General features: G+C 37.4%; 3 protein-coding genes and 1 long non-coding RNA gene across 7 annotated transcripts in view; 2 read left to right on the top strand and 2 right to left on the bottom strand.

The window, feature by feature from the left end:
• LOC139134789 (receptor-type tyrosine-protein phosphatase gamma-like) overlaps positions 1 to 20,543 on the bottom strand; it is a 102,292-nt gene that overhangs the window by 16,923 nt on the left and 64,826 nt on the right. For 3 of the 4 annotated variants that reach the window (XR_011552867.1, XM_070701849.1, XM_070701851.1), the window contains 11 exons: positions 20,343 to 20,379; positions 20,072 to 20,169; positions 11,457 to 11,591; positions 9,489 to 9,649; positions 8,577 to 8,712; positions 7,806 to 7,964; positions 3,916 to 4,009; positions 3,180 to 3,256; positions 2,733 to 2,861; positions 1,422 to 1,559; positions 634 to 773 (listed from right to left, as the gene is read on the bottom strand). Coding sequence is in view for 3 of the 4 variants with exons in the window: in XM_070701849.1 (XP_070557950.1) it covers positions 634 to 773; positions 1,422 to 1,559; positions 2,733 to 2,861; positions 3,180 to 3,256; positions 3,916 to 4,009; positions 7,806 to 7,964; positions 8,577 to 8,712; positions 9,489 to 9,649; positions 11,457 to 11,591; positions 20,072 to 20,169; positions 20,343 to 20,379 (1,304 nt within the window). In the remaining variant the exon portion in view is untranslated. The remainder of the gene's footprint in view (positions 1 to 633; positions 774 to 1,421; positions 1,560 to 2,732; positions 2,862 to 3,179; positions 3,257 to 3,915; positions 4,010 to 7,805; positions 7,965 to 8,576; positions 8,713 to 9,488; positions 9,650 to 11,456; positions 11,592 to 20,071; positions 20,170 to 20,342; positions 20,380 to 20,543) is intronic. The other variant, XM_070701850.1, reaches the window with a different exon arrangement.
• LOC139134790 (uncharacterized) lies at positions 5,803 to 6,625 on the top strand. The gene is made up of 2 exons (XR_011552868.1): positions 5,803 to 6,038; positions 6,437 to 6,625. It is a non-coding gene; the product is annotated as an uncharacterized lncRNA (long non-coding RNA).
• On the top strand, positions 12,093 to 14,762 carry LOC139135996 (uncharacterized). Its single transcript, XM_070703815.1, has 5 exons — positions 12,093 to 12,816; positions 13,371 to 13,588; positions 13,818 to 13,966; positions 14,533 to 14,607; positions 14,745 to 14,762. The coding sequence occupies exons 1-5, from the start codon at positions 12,212 to 12,214 to the stop codon at positions 14,760 to 14,762; spliced, it is 1,065 nt and encodes a 354-aa protein (XP_070559916.1). The 5' UTR covers positions 12,093 to 12,211.
• On the bottom strand, positions 16,505 to 19,230 carry LOC139134787 (uncharacterized). The gene is made up of 3 exons (XM_070701847.1): positions 17,924 to 19,230; positions 17,433 to 17,637; positions 16,505 to 17,223 (listed from the first exon to the last, which is right to left on the bottom strand). Exons 1-3 carry the CDS (start codon positions 18,078 to 18,080, stop codon positions 17,028 to 17,030), a joined length of 558 nt encoding a protein of 185 aa, XP_070557948.1. The 5' UTR covers positions 18,081 to 19,230; the 3' UTR covers positions 16,505 to 17,027.

Below are 20,543 nucleotides of genomic sequence, written 5' to 3'. Positions count from 1 at the left end.
TTCATAACTATAGAACATATTGAAATACACAGTGAAACGTTTATAACGTAAAAAATGTGCCCCGACCGAGAAACAAGATGGCGTCCACCGATTCTTCAACTCAGATTTTGTCCTACAAAAATAGTACAATTGTGCGCATGCGCAGAAGGTAGCTTTGGCGAAAGTGAGTCAAAATCAAGTAAATATAAAATAAAAATGGATAAAATATTGTTTAAAAATAATGCAAGGCATGTATCACCGAATTTCTGACGGCATTTCAACTATACGAACACCCATGCCAAATATCACAATAATCACATCAGTGGTTTTGAGGAAAAATTGAAAATAGTGGTTTTCACAAAAAAAGCTAAAAACTTGACTTTAAAATGATTCAATCAAAAAAAGAAAAAAGACCGTTTGAGATACATGCCTAAGTGACCACTAGACCAAATTTCAGAAAAAGTTACTGAAGCGTTTCTGAGATATCTGCGTCCAAAGCATATGGCCCACTGTATGCGACAACAGAGGCCGCGTCATCACATTAGTACTTTGTGCCCACAGGGCACAAAGGACTAATAATAATCATCATCATCATCATCATCATACGAAGCTGTTGCCATCATCATTACTTGATAATAATTAAATTTGAATTACTTGTCATGCACCGTAACAGGTCCCTCAAACTGCTGTTTCCATTTCTGTACTGTGATGATCAATTCAAAGATTGTATCTGGTGTACAACTTTCTGGCCAGTATCCATACTGGAACTGACGTACATTCATCATGTAATCATCCTGGGGAAAAAAAAACAGAATCATTGCATTAGATAAGATAGTACTTGGAAGAAATCTTTGGTTAGATATTGAAAGCTGGTAGTCTTTGTTTCATCAGTATAAGATTACAAGAGTTGCAGAGAGAAGAGAAAGAGAAGGACAGATAGAGAGAAGCTTATATGGATATCCTGTGTACTGGATGTGTTTTTTATCTTTATTTGTATACATTTCAGGGTCCATACACTGAAAGCCTTTCAAGGATTTTTCAGCAATTTTCAATGACTTTTTAAGGTCCAAAATACCATTTTCAAAATATCATTTTTAAGTACATCATTTTTACACACCATTTTACATATCATTCTTATGATATTGTGACAGATCAGTTCATGATTTTTGAAAATGGTGGGTGGCTTATCAATTTCCACTTCAGGATTCAATTTAATTTTGAGGTACTTTTCAAAGTTTCCCAGGATGGTTTAAAATTCAATGACTTTCAAAGACTCTGTAGGAGCATACAGACCCTGTATAATGAGCTGTTATATTGGCACCTAGCACCGTGCTCCTCTGAGAAAACATCAACACATTTGATGTCTGTCTGCCAATCTGTCTACAATTTCAATTCAAAATGGAGACACCAGAAAACAGCAAACAGTGTGATGTAAATCCTACCTGACTAGACTGCAGCAGGAAATCCCTTGTGATCATGTTTAAGTGATGTTCTTCCGTCTTCAATGTTACGGTGAAATTACTGCAGTCAAAGTTCAAGTTGTCAACTGTTGGCCAATACGTAACCAAGTCACCATCCTCCTATCAAAACAGGGCAGGAACACGGCATGAAAAATGACACGGGACTACTTTAGGATGCTTGTCTCTCCACTGACATACATTGTGATTAATAGCATTCACACTATCTTAGGTACCTGATAGAAATCTTACAATGATAAACAGAATTATTTTTTATATGAATTTCTTGAGATTCCAGAGATCTGTGAAATTAATTATTACTACAAGGTGCACAATAAATAAAACAGTTTAGTTAAGGTACCATAATGATAATATTTTGTCAAATGCTATTGGATTAGTTCAACATTACTAGTATTTCAAACTGCAGTCACTAAAATTAGCGAGAGAGGTGAGTGTATTCCAAAAACCAATGCTAAATTTAATGCACTCAATGTTTTGCATAGAGCTTACACAGATGATAAAGTTGATCACAGGTATGAAAATGACAAGACAAAACATCCTTTTGAGTGGAGTGTGGAGCTTATAAGATTGTACAAGTACACACAGGGAATGGTGTACCCTGGACCAGATATCTATTGATTTATAGAAGTATGACAAGTATTCAATTATAATATTAAATGTCAATAGTGACATCAATTTCAGTGGAACTGAAACAACATTTTGCACTTGTAGAAATTGAATAGCAGGATAGGAAAACAACGTAGTTTGACAGCTGATGAGATGATGCATCACTCCAGATGAATGGTTAAAGAAAGCAAGATACAGCTGGGACATAACACAAATTGTCATGAATGTGATGTTGATGTGGACAGCTGCGTAAGGAGAGAAATCTGAGTTGAAATATAATTGCAGTCTGGTGGAAAATATGCAAAATTAATCATCATGAGATAAATTCCAACCAAATAATAATATCTTTGAGCTTCAAGACTTTCACAGCATGTCATGTGATGTAAAATGCACAGCTCATGTCATGTGATGTAAAATGCACAGCTCATGTCATGTGTTATTGCAGATGTCTCATCAAGCTGACTCACTTAATCAAATTTATTCAACGTGTGAAGAGCGCCCTGCTGGCTTGGTATTATTGCATCCTGTCTCAGACGGTGATATTACTGTAGATATACATACATGAATTGGGATCTATAAAGACCTTGTAGATCATAAAACTAAGTTTTACCAACAGCTGTTGTATAACTGAGCACTATTATTTTTCATTATTTCAGCAACAGAACTTACCATACTTTCCATGCTGGTTAGGCTGACGATAGTTTCCGAGTTCTGATCCCATATCATCCTCCAAAAATCTACTACTGTGCTTTGCATAGGATGCTGGGTAATGATGTATTCTTGATTTGACCTATAACCCTGTAATGATATCAAGTACAAATGGTGAAATTTGATAAAGTGTGTGAGGAAATTTGTGTGATTGATATGTCACCATACAGCCCTAATAAGATGAAAATCAAAATAAATTACAAAGTCAGTGATAGCTCTATGAAGAACAGATCCAACTTCCATAACAAGAACAAAATAATTTTGAAATTATTTGTCTTTGTGAAATTATTAATTCATGCCTCTTTGCTACTCAAATATGTTGACATACATCGAAAAGAAACATCAAGATGAAAATGACTTGTGAAAGTTGTGTTCTAACAGGTCAGGTCACTTTTGTTGAAAACAAACCTGAAGGAAAGATCCATTGATATAATCTGAGCCATCTTCTGCTGGTTTCGGTACCAACTTCACTCTTGATCTTTCCACTGCAGATGTTAAAAAGAAAATTTTTCGTCATTTGTGGAATAATGTACCATCATATAATGTGTTACGGTAGATGTGTTCTGTAACTGCGAGGAGACAGTTGTGGATTCTACAGAGTCAGGTCTGTTTTTGTTATGGAGTTGAACAAAGAAATGTTGAGAATTGTGCAGAATTGGGAAAGGGAAATGACAAAAATTTTGCATCAAATGAATTTCTAAAAGTTCAACCACTTCACTCAGATGTTACTGACACAGCTTTACTAATTACAGATAGTTTGGCTTTATGACATTACCCAGCTTGTACAAAGCAAGAGCGGGAAGCCAGTTATGATAATAACAGTTTGATGGTCAAATATTAGCATGGATGGAATAATAAATTAGTAATACTATGTTTCAATATGTACAGCATTTGCAAGTTTTGATAGCGGCCATAATTGAATATCGCAATACAGCCTGCTCCAAGCTAGACAGCTCGAAGCCTAGGCCTACAAACGCCTGTCAATTACACATTTTTATGGTAAATGTTTCTGACTGTCCAACAATACACTGGCAGAACAAATGTTGATGAACGAAAGTTTAACGATTATTCATATCAAAGATGGTGGGTTGTCAGAGTAACACTGATGGTGATTTTATAACATTGATAGTTTGTAGAGACATACCTGGCAGCATATCAAGGCTTCTATTCTTGACTTTATTGTAAGGACGCAATGCTGACTGCAGCTCATATTCCTTTGGCGAATATTTGTTGATTCTCTGAAAGACAAGGATTACAAGACAAAATCCTGAATAACAACCATCACTACAGTTCCGAAAGATTATTGTACACACTGCTGCTTTTCTCAGAGTACTGCCACTCTATCATAGCAAAGTAATGGTGGCCAACCTTTCAGTCTTGCTTTCTCCACCTCAAACATGACTGCCTCAGGCCCATCCTTGCCTGTGTTATTCTCGAAATGACCTGTGTGGTACGATTAAGATGGCAGCTCTTTATCAGCTGTTTATCAAAATCAACTTGATAGACAATATATTTACATAAGGTTTGGTAACTTCTATTAGCTGACACGAAGACAACTGCTACCACTTATCACATGGCAAACTGTGTCAAGAGAGTAATTAAACACAGATAGTCAAACTCATCTCAGACTATTGTCTCCCTGCCAGTCTATTTGATTACTTGTTTGTTTCAGAATTACTCCCCTTACCGAAAATTATTTCTACTGCAAATTTGCCGTAAGTTTGCTGCAAATATGCAGCAAGCATATAGCTTGCAGGAAGGAGTTGCAGAAGTTTGCAGGTAGATGTGACCCTCCTGCAAACCCTTAAGTCAGTTTGCAGCAAATTTGCTGCAAACGACTAAGTTTGCTGCAAATTTTGCGGCAAACCAGATTATTGCTGCAAATATGCAGCAACACATGATTGACATATTTCCCACTATTTCATTACCAGGGAGTACACACTACACACTGAGTACTGTTGCACTTCGTGACCAGTCATGTGTAAGCAACATAAAATTGATCTTTCATTTATATTTTATGTTCCTTTATTTCATAACAGACAATCCACTTTTTAAATTATAATAACTGGTAATGCTAGATAATGAACAGCTTCAGTTATGCTGGTGAAAGCATTGCATGGATATAGAGTGCATCTATAGTATATACTGCAGTGACATGATGTAATAAAAGTGCCTTTGACAATCTGGTTGGGTAAATTATGGTTGGATCGAAAACTGAAATTTTAGGGAAACAAATTTTTGAAACAGGGACTTGTCTGTCTTGCAAGTTACACCCTGTATTTTCTGCGAATGATACCAAAATGCAAACAGTTTCGAACGAAATGTGCGTTTGATGATGGTCTGTAAGGAACGTCGTAGACTTTTGTTACTGCAAATCTGTACAGTAATGTTTCCGCTACTACCTCCAAGCAGAGTAGTGGCTGTGCTCCAAGCTATTCATCCCATCAATATAGTACATGTATACGGTACATACAATGCACTGCAGCTTACACTCTGTCCCATCGATGCCGCTGACAAAATCTCGCCTTCTGATAACATGGGTCGAGGTAAAAGGCTTTTGTCCATGTTTTCAGCGTTAGAGTTGTATTGCCGAGCACAAATTTGTGATTTAGGATTACACTCCATCCCGAGTAGCTGTACGAAAATTCAAAGCGCCGCTTCACCGACGTCCAACACGTCCTGTGGATCAGCTGCAAGCAGCCGACATGTTTACACTCTCCGGTCACGGTTCATCAAGGTCAGTTCGCGCATTGATATTGATTCTTCGTGCTGAAAGAATTTTTACTCTCTTTTTAGTCTTTCTATGATAAAAATAACCATTTTCATTAAAACTAATAAATTAAATGCTATATTAAGTTTGAAATATAACGGATTGGTGCAGATGTAGAGCCAATTCCAGCATTTAAAAACGGGACTACATTATCAATCGCGTAATGATTTATAGATCGCAACTTCCGTTATCGTCATGAGGCTTGATCGGCGGGAAGTTAGATTTTCGTACCATCGGCCAGTGTCGGCTGCGTACTGTGAGCAGGGAGTTTTCTAGTGGACAATTTCGTGATCTTTCTATGGAATCGCCAGCCAAATGATATCACATAGTTGCAAAAACGTGTATACAGTACCAGGGACAGGCGGAGTTCTAAATTTGTGAACGCGAGCGGCAGTAAAGATGCCGACTATATTTTCTGAGTACGGTATTTACACACAGCACGGTGAGACCTGCAACCGGACCGGGAATCGTCCAGCGTCTGCGAGCCGTTCAGAAATGTAAGTCAATGTACCGTTCGTCTGTACATCGATCGCTATAATTATGTTCTGTAATCGTTGTATTGCAATCTTTACCTAAAGATAAATTTTCGTCGAGTACTGATTCATACTGAATTCACTTTCGCAACAGTTACTTACAGTAAGTGCTGAGATTTTTGCAGATGTGCAGATTGTCGCCGTCGTGTATGTAAACAACATACGGCGAGTTGTCCGCTGTCGGACATTTTAATCATTATTAATTTAATTTCGATCATGAATATTTATGCATTTCCTGCTTCAATTTTTCAACTTGATTTTGTCTCATTTTCAAATAATTATCGATTTCTTTCATGAAATTTACAATGTTTGGTCAAACGGTAAAGACTTACACTCTTCGCTGAACGATTTATATTTTTCAGAATCCATTGCTGGTACACTAAAGGGACAAGAAATTCAGAGAACAGAAAGCCAAATCGCAGCCTTTGACAGTAATGTAAATGTTACATGAAACTTCTCAAGTCAAATGAAAATCTTGACATGATCATGACACTTATGTGGCATGAAATGAACATGGCATATAAAATAAATTGTACCACAATTGAATTTAACCTTTTTTTCTCTGTCATCTTTTTGTTTATAATAACTTTATTTGCGCTGACCATTGTTTCTCGTGAAATTGGTATTTCAGAGTTAAGTTGGATAAATAATATTTATATATTGGCCGACTGTGGACAGCACAAGATGTGTTTTATCCAACTACACACTGAAATACCAGTTTCACGAGAAACAATGGTCAGCGCAAATAAAATAATTTGCTGTATGGAGTTTGCGGCAAATTTTCAGTAACATTCAAATTGATTTGCCGCAAGTTTGCTGCAAGGATTGTGCCGCAAATTTGCTGCAAAGAGTTTGCAGCAACGTTGCGGCAGGGAGTTTGCTGCATATTTGCAGCAAGTTCACAAGAACCTAATTTGCATCTGAAAAATGAACCACCCGCATATTTGCGGCAATAGTTTGCTGCAAATTTACTGCAAAGCTTGCGGCAAATTTGCAGTAACAGTTTGCGGGAGGCCTAAAATTTCGGTAAGGGTCTGCAAAATTTCTGCCTTTGGGACAGATATTTGGACTCAAATTTTTCCAATAATGTTCTGATCTACTGCTTGTAGGGGCTCATTTTGAAGCTCTCGGTGTAGTAAGTCAAGTTTCCACAATCTTTTTCTCGTGAAAATCAAAAATATGATTTCTCCCCATGGAGTTAACACAGGGATGGTAGCCATCTTGAATTTCAAATATCGGTAAATTTAAGGTTATTTGTTTCTATGGCAGAAAAATTTGCATTGTGACCCATGATTTTCATTCTTGATTTTGCAAAGAAAGCGAGTGAAAGTTTCCTTAAGGAAAGCTTGAGTAAAAGTTGTTTTTAAATTTCAAGGAGCATATTACCTACATGTAAAAGTCACTAAGTTGAAGCAAATTTGCATACATTCTTATACAATAAGGGAGGCATGTTGGTCCTCTTTCTAATTCATGTTTTGATAAAGAAGCACCAAAAAACAGTTTTTGGTGGTGGATGTTGTCTCAAATTGCTTTTGTATGGAAATTGATTATTGGATACTGTCACTAATGGTGACAGATTCCTTAAACTTTCAGAAATCACTGAAATAAACAAAGTGATATGATCAGTTGTGATTAAACAGCTCAGATTAGAAATTTACCATATTGCTTGCATGTATTTGTCGAGTGAAATAATAAAAAAACATGCTTCATAGAAGTCAAGGTTATCTTTACCATGAGTTGTTTTTCCAGACGGGAAATTTCAACCTCATTGGGCACTAATATTTCCTGTTCCAATTGGTCCAAGTAATTCTTGTAATTGTCCAAGTTGATGTCAGTGTCACCACAGCGAATTGCTTCCAACAGCGCATCATGGAGGAAAGTGTACTGAATCTGTTGAAATGTCAAGTGGTTAGGATGTGAATACACAACACGATAATCCCCTAGAATAGCTACAGAGTATGAAGAATGTACCACATTGTGTTGGATGGAAGGCTTTGAATATTGCTTTACCACGACAGATTTCAGGTGATATCTCTGAGGTTGTTGAAACAGCTACTGTAACAGTGCTTGTTAAAGCCATTACTCTGGGAAATTTTACCAGGGTTCTCCAGTAATTTGGTCGGGGTTCCCCTGTTTCATCAATGTAATCCTATAAGGGGATGACAGAAATGGTACCTGCACCATTTCCCTATCTTCCCAAAGCTTAACAAAAACACTGCGCTAGGTAAAAATAAAACTTTACATAGTCTATTGTTGGATTGAAATTCTACAAATATAGCTATACAATTCAGTAGCAGTTGAAAGGCATGTCTGAGACTTGTCAAAATGATGACAAAGTTCCATGTCTGATTTCTACATTTTTTGCCTCCATGACTTTCAAGTGAGTTTCAGTGAAGTTTGACATTTTATAGTCTAACAACCACAATGAAATTTTCCAAAAAATCAAACCAGAATCACTGTGCAAAATTAGAATATCTTGACAGTGGTACAGGTATATCTTACCTCTGTTTGTACAAGGTAGTTTCTCTGCTGTCTGATATGTTTCATAAACGCCACTACATTGATCCTATCAGTGTCTTGGATTTGTTTCAACATGGTGTCAATTACTATGTACGTTCCTGTTCTACCAACACCAGCACTGGAAAATGTGCAGAACAAATTTGGTTGAGGAGAATTAAAATTAGCTAATTTTACTGAGTGCAGTTGTGTTAAAGATATACTGTCAACTGTTCCAATTTTGCTACAGTTACCATGGAAAGAGAAAATCTAACCAATCACAGATTTTAAGCGGGTGGCCGCTTTTTAAACCAGCGCCCTCACATGGGCATTTTGAATACCAAGGAACGCCCCTTTGACCATATATGGGCATATTTAGATTACAGGTGACTGTATACCTTTAACATGATACAATACAAGCACACAATGAATTAATTGTAATGAACATTGTAATGCCTCAATGAAAGTGTAATTCACATATTCAACACTTACAAAATACAAGTGCAATGATCTGATGATTGTACATTTGCAACAAGTCATTAGTAATTTTTTAACTCCAATACTGTATTTCCTGTACACTGCACATTCATGGAACAAACATTACTTTATCAAACTTTTTGAATTGAATGTACAGAAACTTTTAAGGTGAATAAAATGTAAAAAGAGACACAGTGAGCACTGTTCAGTATGAAGTTATGTAAAAACATGTCTCCTTGTAAAGTTGCCAGCAATTTACGTCACTTTTCAATTCCCTGTACTTTTTGTACTACCGGTACCTCTATAATTGAGCCAGTCGAGAGTGAACTTGAAAAATATCGATCATATTCACATGTGAAACTGTGGAATGTTAGCAAATAGAATGTTGAGATGTAAATTTAGGAAGGCTAATTGTAGCCGTTCAATAATACTATATCGTACCTGCAATGCACTATGATGGGACCGGCGTCTGGTGGATTTGCAGCTGAAGATTTTTTAACGAATGAAATCACTGGGAGACTATCTTCAGGTATGCCATGGTCTGGCCATGCAGTGTAGTGGTACTGATACACCATTCTCTCTCCATGCTGACCTCTGACCTGCTGTAATGTAACAAATCCACACTGTGTTATCACGACGGTGACAAATGTTAACGTGCAGTTCACAAAATGTAATGATAGGAAGAGTTTAAGATACACCAACTTGTAGTCCCCTGCTTTGATGCAAGTAAAACTCTAAATCAGGGTACTATGTGAAATATCTTGCTGTTCATTCCATAATTACTACTTTAAACATGGGTATTCTTCCTTGGTGGTGGGCTGTAACAAAAGCTTGGTTTTAAAAATTATGAAAAAGTGCCACAAAAACCGCACTTGTAGTTTAGTATAGGAAACTGGCAAGAACCCCTGATATTAATCTCAGTAGAGATATCCATGCTCTTATGCTTTGTAAGTTGATCCATGCTCCTAAACTTCATCAACATTGATTATTAAATAAACCACAACCCCTGACCTTGGTCTAACTTGGCTGATGCAAGCCACAGAACTAAGCCGGCTCAAACACCAAAACAAAGACTTAGCTTTGTCTGTGTGGACAAACATAGGCTCAAATTATTAATCTTTCCTGTTTGCATGTCACAACTAATGTCTCTAAAATTTTTCCAGTTTTACCCCAGTATGAACATGGTATCAGTCAGTCCTATGGAATTATCTTTTTTTATATTCGTATGTGTGCCAACATCAAGAGTCAACGGATATCAAATGGGTGAGCAGATTCAGAGCAGACTCATCAGGAATTGTGGAACAACATACCAGTATCTTTCTTCCTCAGGAAACAAAAATGAATGCACAGACACAGGCAGCAATAATTTATTGATCAACTAAAAATAAACAGATTTTTTGTTTAGTGATGACCTAATCTTGTGTCTCACTAAATGCATTTCACTGTAGATACCATCCATTGAATGGAAATTCAATGTCTGTGTGATATTTGTCTGCTGAATGTAATGAAAACACCAAACTGACAGCCATCCTTTCTCTTGTCTTTACAATAACGATGTGTTATAACTAGCCATAAATGAATAATTATATTTTCATGATGAATTATTTATTCACTTTATCATCTACGTGACCCCAAAAGATAAACACTGGTTGAGTAAAACACCTTTGAGAAATTATCAATCATAGATCTGCAAGAAAACCAGGGTCTATTTTGGGTTTATGATATCATACAATGACATTAGTTTCACTTCAATTATCGTGACAAAATCACCTGAATAATTGAAGCCTTCGTAACACAATATTGCAGGATTTGAAGCTGTGTCCTTTTCATCTGATAATCACTTCCCACTTTGGCATTTAATTTTGTGCTGCTTCGTTATTGAACAGCTCCTACAACAGTGCTTTAACATGTGTTTCCTGGGGAAATACCTGGTATTACCTCATGATAAAACCAGAGTTCCTTGAGAGTGAAAACTGAAACTCTGTGACAATTTCGTTTCAAGTGAATACACATAAGCATCTGACTCACTGACTTGCTATTTGCAACACATACATGTGAAGGGTAAAAACCTGAAACAAAGTAGCTGACCAAACAATAGAAAGTGTATCAGCATTTGAAGAGATAACACTCAACATTGCTAAGACAGGAAGAAAGCTTACACTATACTTTCACATGGTGATAGTTTCTCTCTCTGGAAAATTCCAGGGCTACTATATGACATGCAATAAGTACACTGGTGTAGTATCGCTAATGTGTTGGTCAGTCTGTTTGCTTGTACCAAACTTTGTACAGTGACCTCAGATTTTAATTCCTGGATTTAGTGAGAGTACTGTTGGAAGTTTTTGTCAGGAAAGTTTGGGAAAACCTGTAAGCTTTTTAGCTTTGAGGCGCAACTACCTTAAGCCTTACCTTTTTAGCTTTACAATTTTTAACTGTAAATCTTCTGATAGTGTATGCAGCCAGATTGTTAGTGTCCTCCAATGTGACTTCAATGGAACCATACTGCTCTGTACCCTCTGATGGCCAATACTGCTCACACTTTTTCTGCAATAAAATTAAGACAAGTGCATTCTCAATTTGTGGTTTTGGGTCTTTTGAAAAATCACATAAAATTGTGAAAAAGTGAGTAGGGGTGAATTATATGTTAGCTTCTTCATATACTGATATACTGAATGATTAACAAAGACATTTACTTTATAATAGACACAGATTCCATTGTAACAGACATCTAAGATAGAGATCTTTGGGCAAACCCTGGAAAACAAAGAGATTTATCAAAGTACAGGAGCTATATGGGAATATCCTGCCAAGCACAGTTCCATATTTCCATCTGTTGGGCAAGAAATGAGCAGCAATGGTGGGCTAAGGTGAGCATGTGGCATATGTAGCAGTCATATAGGTTTTTGACATATTTTCATAGGCCTTTATGTGGTAAGTGGCGCTGCTTTAGGTGTGATTTACAGCATAGGGACGGCATCTGTTGGACCCAAACTGTCCTACAGTGCCTTCAACATGGTTCATGCACATCATCAGGTTACCAATTGACCTTATTCTTAAATGGCCGCCGAGATCTCGTTTAGCCCGAGAAAGCGCGTGAGTTTTGCTTTGGGGGGCAACTTTACTTCCGGTCCGCGGTCCGTACAGACTAGCATAGTTTACAAGTCATGGCGTACGACAGTGATGAGCAGAACGCAGCCGATCTTCCTAAAAGTACTCTGACCTACAAAATACTGAAGCGATGGAAGGCGTCTGAGCTGAAAGCATTTCTAAAGGATCGCAATATGAAGACGTCAGGAAGGAAAGACGATCTTATTGATCGGATTTGTTTGGTGGAGGGCCTTAACCGATCAGGCGATGGCTCAGATCGCAGTTGCGCCGAACTCGAGGACAAGCGGTTGAAGATTCTCCCTTCAGAACTGCAAGAAGAATATAATTCTCTACGGTTCGATCGAATTCAAGAGAACTGGACGAGAGACCTGAAATATATTCCTACTGATTTTGGCATGGAGAAAATGAAAGAATACCTAATTTACAGTACAGACAAGTCCTATGACGGTGACTCCATGCGGCAATATAAGACTCTGCGATCGTATCGACTGTTCCATGAAGGCTACGTACAAAACATAGAAGCTAACGTTCAAACCAGATTTTTAATAGTAAGAGCACAAGTTATGCCTTCAGAAAGTACTGACCGATTATACCGAGCGTACGTTTGCCTAAACAAGACGACCGGAGACATCTACGGAGGAAAATGCCGTTGTGTAGCTGGGTAAGTAGGCCAATGTTGACACTTCCTGCCGACTAGCCGTTCTCACTTTCAGTTTATCACGAGTACATGTACACCCGACAAGCAGATGTCATTGTTATATCGTCATTGTTTTGTTGTTATATCGTATCTCTTCTGAATGCTAATTTAAAAAATGGTATACAACAAGCCCATTGACAGGGTAGCATGTGGCACGCCCCCTTGTTGGAACATATGTGGCTGAATGATGTTGTGCTTCCTGCCAACTAGCTGTTCTCACTTTCAGTTTATCAGGCGAACATGTACATCCGACAAGCAGTTGTCCTTGTTATATCGTCATTCTTTTGTTATTATGTTGTACCGTTCCTGAATGCTCATTTGAAATCTGATATAAAAGCCTATGGGCAATTTAGCATGTGCCACGCCCCCTTATAGAAACATTTGTGGTATAATGATCCAAGCTCTTCACACTGTCAATGATATTTGAAATAATACTTTGTTTTGCGGTTGGACTTCAAAATTCCATCCCATATTACATTCAATGATTGTTAACTATTCTATTTTAATAATATTTCCAGATTGGGTGAAGCCTGTAGTCACATGGGAGCGCTGCTGTTTTCATTAGAAAACTACATAGCTCTTGGGATGATTGCAATGCCATCAACTACATGTACTGAGAAACTGTGCACATGGAAAAAGCCAGCCAGCTTGAAAGTCACACCAAAACCAATTTCAGAAGTGCAAATGCTGAAAATTGAATATGGAAAAACCATTTCTGTGATGACCAACAAAACCAGTAAGTCACTTTTATTCTTTATTGTCACCGCTATATATTTGTCATTATGAATACAGATAAAAATCAAGTTTGGTAAGCTCACAAAGCACATACATAACCCACATATTTTGCTTTGCCTTGTATCAGAATGCAACAAATGACAAACATATTACTTATTCCTTATCAAATAACAAAATGAATGTTCTTGAGTGTTAAAATATCGACAAAATTACTGATTTGTATATTTTAGGAGAAAACTATGATTGCCGGATTCCCGAACACAGAGAAGTCTCAAGGCCCCATTTGAAAGAGCTGTACCAGAAGATGTCACAGTGCAATCAATCATGCTCATGGGTCAAATTCTATGACGAAGACCACATTGTGAATGAAAATGCCAAGGTAAATAAGTTTCTTCTTTACAGGTATTAAGTGCATACAAGTACAAATACATGATGCATTCTTCATAGGACCTCACATTCTTCACAAAAATTGGCTGTAGCATGTAACATATGTGAAAGTATGTCTTTATTTGAAACCTGAAAATATTTAGACAGGCCGCCACTCCACTATTACAACTATACTCAGGGTTCTCCCCAGGGGCTTTTAGCAGTCCATTTCTGCCCTCTTTTTTCCTGCCACCCTGCTGTCTTACTTGCTGCCCTGATGTATTTTTTATTCTGTCCTCCTCCTGCAAGTTGTTGTCAGTAGCAGAAGGTTCTTTGTCCAAAGTGAAAGTGATTCAATACACACAATGTAGATCATTCACACCTGTGACAAACTATGATGTGAGGATTGTCATGCTCTTTATTCCAAGCCCATTATGTGTGTGAAATATAGCTTTCAAGACACTTCTGTCTCTGTAAGCTTTATCATAAAATTAGTCACCCTTGTTTGCTTGAAACCCAGTGAGAACACTGATTATACCGCAATAATCCAAGTAAATCCATTTTTTTTTATTTTCACAGAAACTTAGTCAGCATGGTCAATCAAGTGTGCCTAATGATGTTCCTGATGTAACAGTGAAAGAGAAGAATACAACGGTTAGTATTTAATTAAAAATGTTAAAAAGAACTCTGCTTGATAATACATTGACAGATGTTCAAACTTTGTCATTCTTCACAACCCAACAAAAGTTGCACTACAACACATGTTTTATAATTTTTTTTACCTTTTACAGGAACAGATCATCACTTAATGCGTGTTAATAATGTTGAGTCTACATTTGGAGAACAACCCTCCTACAGTGATGACACCGATATTGAAAGTCAAATATTCAAAGACACCTGCGTTACCTACTACAGCAGTATTACCCCAATGTCAGAAGATGAAGTGACAAGAATTGAACAAAAAACAAGAGAGCAGGCAAACTGTGCAGAGTGGATGAAAGAACGGAAGGGTAAATATTAATGCTAGCCTAGTATGCTGTTAGTCATCATTTCGTCAAGTTGTTGCTATCCAAACAAATCAGTCAGGAGCAGTCAAGCAAAAAAGTTTCTCATTTCATATAATTTGAGTGACTTGACTTGAAACAGATTTGTACCGAACAATTTTAGTTTTTATGTTTTACTTGAAACTATTATCTATATTTATGTCAATGCCAGTTTACAGGCTAGGAAGTCTTAACAACTTTGCAGGAAAAAGTTCACATTAGATGAATAGAATGACAATATATGTGGAGGCAGTGAGCTACTTTATGAGATGGTTTGAAAAAAGGCAAGTGCACACATGTGTATGTCAATTCTGTGTCATATATGTTATAGCTCATACTATTGGTTTATTGTATTTTTAAATATTAGGTCGCATCACAGCATCAATTGTCGGAGAAATATGTAAACAGCGAAAGTCAACACCACCAGATGCTGTGATTAGGAGAATATTCCAGTATGGTCAGAACGCAGCAATGCAGAAACCAAAGGCCTGCCAGCATGGTCAAAAGTATGAAAGCACTGCATGTGAAGTTTATACTGCGATGATGAAAGGAAAGTGCTGTGACATTATTGTAGAAAAGAGGGGTCTTGTTGTAGACAAACACAACCCATGGTTTGGTGTGAGCATTGATGGCATTGTAATTGATAGTTGTGATCGCACTGTTCTTGGCATAGTTGAGATAAAATGTCCATATGTGAATGCTGAAAAGCTACCTGATGTGAAAAGTATTCAGGTACTGGCTGAAAAGAGGCCAGGTTTCTTTCTGAAGTTTTCTGAAGGAAGATACACACTTGATAAGAATCATAATTATTACTATCAGTTCAGGCACAGATGGGTGTGCTCAAGGTAAAATGGTGCGACTTTGTCGTTTGTCTTATTGCAGAAATAGGTGAAGGGGGTGATGTTCATGTAGAAAGAATACATTTCAATCATAAAGTGTATGATGAAATTTGTACCAAGGCTAAGGAGTTCTATATCAATGCTGTCATACCTGAAAGACTCACTGAGAGAGTGAAAAGGGGTAAGCCTTTGTATCCAGGTTCGACTACTTATGTTTACAAGAAAAAAATACCAACATAGAGAATTTCAGACCCCTTTCAACCATTTACAGAGATGTAAAACATTTACAGAGATGTAAAAACTAGTGATTTTATGAGGGCAATGGCACATCTTTTGTGGATGATGACAATTAACAAATAAGTATGATTAACTCAGTATTTATTTTTCTTTGTGTGTATATGCTTCCACAGCAAGCCTACACGACTTTTTATACATTTTCTGTAATTTTCTGACAGTACATGTTTTTTTCAAGAAACTGGTCTGTCCATCAACTTTCCTACTGCATAAGCATTATATATTTACATTGTCAATTACTGTTGATGCTAAACAAAGCAATTATCAATAGTTACAGCAGATACCGTCCCTTTAAATGTGCAACTTTCTTGCCAAATAGGATCAGAATCAATATCATTTACATGATTACCAGAGAGAATCAGACTTAATGTTTTTCACATATTTATTAACTGAATCATTTACATGCTCTTACAAGAATAAATTTGGACAAAAGAATAAATTTGGACACAATATTCTGTGTATTTTCTTTGTATTGCATTGCTATATACCAATTTACATTTACTGTTTTCTTCCAATTTGTCTTGTGCCCATGCAAATACATGTATACTTTTTTCTAATATTCCAAAATGTGTGACTGTACAAATTAGTGCAATTTTGCATTACACACACCAAGGCAGATAAAGTAATAAAGAAAACTTACTCTGAGAGAGTATTAACTTTGATTTTTTTAGTGTGTGTGTGTAACTACATGCAGTATTACTGTGTGTCTTTTGTCTTCCAAACTGGCAGACAAAGTAATTAAGAAAGTCACAGATGTAATGCCCTTAAACAGTAATGATAAATAAAAAAAAAACATTATGGACATTGCCTTGTATCAACAGTATTCATGGTAAACAAGTCCTGAGAAATTCATCACTTTGAGTTCACTAACTGTTCATAACATGAATGTCCCACTGTATTAGCACAAAGGTGGCATGAAGTTTGTCAAGTATCCACACACTGTAACAATCTGCTCTGCTGTATCCTTCATAGTCACCGGTACAACATCATCTAAGATATGAAATTGCTTGAGTCTGCCAATGGCCCGCTCCACATGAATCCGTACCTCAGCCAGTCGTTTGGTGCTGACAACCTCATTAGCTGTAAGCTGGTCCCTGTAGACAAACGTTAAATAAAAGTATTAGCCTCTACATGTAGAGTAGTATACAACATTCTAATGGTGTTTGCATTGTTGTGTAGTGTGTGATGCTTCCAAAACCTGTATGTTATTTTTGTCATTGTGCTCACTGTATTACCCTGGTACTGCCTGAAAGAAAATTTTCATTGCTTTTGTAAATACTTGTTATCAGGGTACTGTACTCACCTATGGGATCCCTTGAATGCTGGCATGTACAACTTAACACCAAGAGGGGTTAAATCAGCTGCAATGTCAAAGCCACGGTCTGCCATGACTCCATCACCACTGTCCAAATCTTCAAGCAGCCCACACTGTCTTGTTATAACTTTATCTGATGCCCTACCTCCCCAGGCTTTTGAAATGTATGATATTCCACCACCAGGAACTATTCCTGAAAATAATAAAAAAATGTGTACAAGTAAAATCAGGCTCATTTGGAGATTGTTACTTACACATTTACTCAAATGTGGCATCTTGGATATAATGAATTCAACTAGATATTAATATCTTGAATTTGCTGTTCATTCATCAAGACCATTCCCAGTATTGAAAACAAGAAAATTACAAAAAAAACCATGTAATGTTGCTTTTTCAATTAGGAAAAAGGGCATTAATTCGATTGAAGCATTACTGATTGACAAGCATTAAATTTCATTACATCGATTTTTATGACTTACCTATAAGAACTTGAGTGTGTTCCTGTGCTTGTAATTGGACCATGTTGCTTCTGAGCATCAAGGGATGATGCTCTTTCTGTAAATATTTCAGTGCAATCAATGACAACTCTGCAATCGCTGAAGTTACTGAAACTCTCAGGCATGTTTCTTCTAACATTCTCCTGGGAGGGAAATGGATTCAAGGCAACCAACTCATTACACAGTAAATTGACCCATGTAATAAACACCCTGGAAAAGTAACTCTGCGAGATGCCAATCCTGTCAGCGATGTCATGTTCTAGCAGGCCCACCTTCAGTCTAGCCAGGACTGCAAAGAACTCTTCAATGAGTGGTAATTTTCTTGCTCTTCCTCTCTTGTTATCTGAACTGCCTGTACTGTAGCCAGGTGCTGATGTCGTGCCCCTTCCTTGCCAGTAAACCATTTTTTCTGCCTTGGGTTCCAGATACTTGAAAAATGCATGAAATGCATCATAGTTTACAAAGGATGTGTAGAACTGCACCTTTTTGTCATCGGCTTTGATATTTTCTATGGTGAATACTCTACTTTCTAGTTGGCAAATCTTGTCTTTCAGCTTGGCATTCTCCTTTTCAACAGCAATCAGTGCATTTAGCTTCACCTCTAGTTCTTTCATTTTCGATGAATGGCAAGCAATTTCTGAGCGTTGTCGCTGGTTTTCTGCAACTAGCGAACCTGTTACATTTCTGAAAGTGTTTTTCAGCATCTAAGTAGTCATGGTCGAGGTGAAAGGAGAAGGTATCTGTAATCTTGGAGGAATTATTGTATGCTGTATTCACGTCCTGGGTGGTTTTGGTCGCTTGACAGGTTACACTGTCGACGACTGTGGGTACAGAGTCATTCGAAACATTGTCCCCAACCTCTTCATACGCACCGATAGATATGTCGCTATCTGAAAACACTGAAGCAGCACCGTCTAAAGCTTGCACATGGTGTTCTTGTAAAGCAAGCTGTGATCTTCTCGTTGATCTTGCTTTTCTCACAATCGGTGTTTTAGCTAACAACAATGTAGGATATAGTCTACTGACTTCGGATCGTTAACTGGACGACTACTAACAAAATGTCTGCCACATACCCGAGCATACTCTGTTGGCGTCCACTCTTTGCCGTTGGGATTTTGTCGCCCCATTGCATGAATCCATGCTTTTCTTCGTTCTTTCGGTTCCTTGGGAAATCGGTGAAACGACGTAGAAGACGAATCTCTTCTTGTAAAACAGCCATATGCGCTACAGGAATCGTGTCCGCCCATGGCTTCAACAGGCACTGTACGCACGCATGGCTTCCCGGAAGTAAAGTTGCCCCCCAAAGCAAAACTCACGCGCTTTCTCGGGCTAAACGAGATCTCGGCGGCCATTTAAGAATAAGGTCTATTGAACTTTTGTCATGTGTAGACAAATAATACACTTGTGGTGAAATTTTGACACTGCCAATCATTTAGCTGTTGTTAAATTCAATTCCAATGCTTGTCTCTGTAAAGCTTAACACACTGTCACTGTTGCTTCTTTCTGTTGCCTGAGTTTGACTTTAAACTTGAAAGTCCTGCCATTTACTATTCACTGTTGTCTGTAAGTCCATCATTCACATTGATAAATGACTTTAGGTTTATGTCAACCATTAATAATAATAATATAATAATTTTAATTAATCATTAAATCAGTAACTACATAATTTACTTGCAAACATCTAATTTAGCTAGGGACAAAGTCTACAGTCAAGCTATCCTGTTGAAAAGGAAAGTGCCAAGCTGACCTTTATGAGGAAATACGCCTCTGACCATGAATAGAGAAACCATGGCCATTTCACATCCCAATGATCAAATGACACCTCATGGCCATATCATATCAAAGGGACCATACCACAAGCCAAGTCATGTGACCAGACCTGATCAGGTGGCAGTGACCTGACAACCTTGTTAGGTCACATGAACAAACCTGCCAGATGGCAGTAACTTGACAACCTTACCGATGTTCTTGTCGATGTTCGCACAAAACTTTGCTTTGAGTTTGGGTAACAGTAACAGTTCATGAATAATCTTATCCAATTGAAGAGATCCTTATCACAATATCTGTTACTGTCACCTCAACAGGCTGTCAAGGTCACAAAATTTCTTCAACAAGTTCAAAGTGACTGACCTTGCCCTTTTCAACCAGATTTGTCAGCATGATGATGATAATACTGTTTTGTTCCCATATCATCCTCCAAAAGTCATTCACTGTCGATTTTAATGGACCTGTACAAATAACAAAGCAATGTCATAATTATGGGTGTGTTCATCTCTGTGAATTAAAATTTGAGAGGAAGTTTCATTTTGACAGAAAATTGCTAATTTTTTAAAAGACAGTTTTCAGGAAAAGCCTTTTAAAAAGGTTGAACAATAAAGATTTATAATCTCAATGAACTAACCTTGAGATGCTATGAATGCCTTTGGCTTGTGGTAGCCCTGAAAATCAAAACACAAAGATTCAGGAACTGATCAAAATTAAATGCACTGTACTCATAAAAGCATGAATTATCCCTGAAAGTTTGAGATCATCTAAAGAAACCAATCAAAGCTATCATATCTCATTAAAAGAAACATCACAGTACCATGTCACCAGCCAATGC

This window comes from Ptychodera flava, chromosome 6, assembly GCF_041260155.1.
Source record: "Ptychodera flava strain L36383 chromosome 6, AS_Pfla_20210202, whole genome shotgun sequence".
NCBI classification, from domain to species: domain Eukaryota; kingdom Metazoa; phylum Hemichordata; class Enteropneusta; family Ptychoderidae; genus Ptychodera; species Ptychodera flava.
The sequence above is the reverse complement of the archived record's forward strand: the minus strand, read 5'-3'. Positions and strand labels throughout refer to the sequence as shown.

Excerpts from the sequence above, each read along its gene's own strand:
- LOC139135996 (XM_070703815.1), top strand. The coding sequence starts at position 12,212 with ATGGCGTACGACAGTGATGAGCAGAACGCAGCCGATCTTCCTAAAAGT. Across the intron at positions 12,817-13,370 it reads AAATGCCGTTGTGTAGCTGG|ATTGGGTGAAGCCTGTAGTC; the intron begins GTAAGTAGGCCA and ends TAATATTTCCAG. Across the intron at positions 13,967-14,532 it reads TTGTGAATGAAAATGCCAAG|AAACTTAGTCAGCATGGTCA; the intron begins GTAAATAAGTTT and ends TTATTTTCACAG.
- LOC139134787 (XM_070701847.1), bottom strand. The coding sequence starts at position 18,080 with ATGTTAGAAGAAACATGCCTGAGAGTTTCAGTAACTTCAGCGATTGCA. Across the intron at positions 17,638-17,923 it reads ACACACTCAAGTTCTTATAG|GAATAGTTCCTGGTGGTGGA; the intron begins GTAAGTCATAAA and ends TATTATTTTCAG. Across the intron at positions 17,224-17,432 it reads GCATTCAAGGGATCCCATAG|GGACCAGCTTACAGCTAATG; the intron begins GTGAGTACAGTA and ends GTTTGTCTACAG.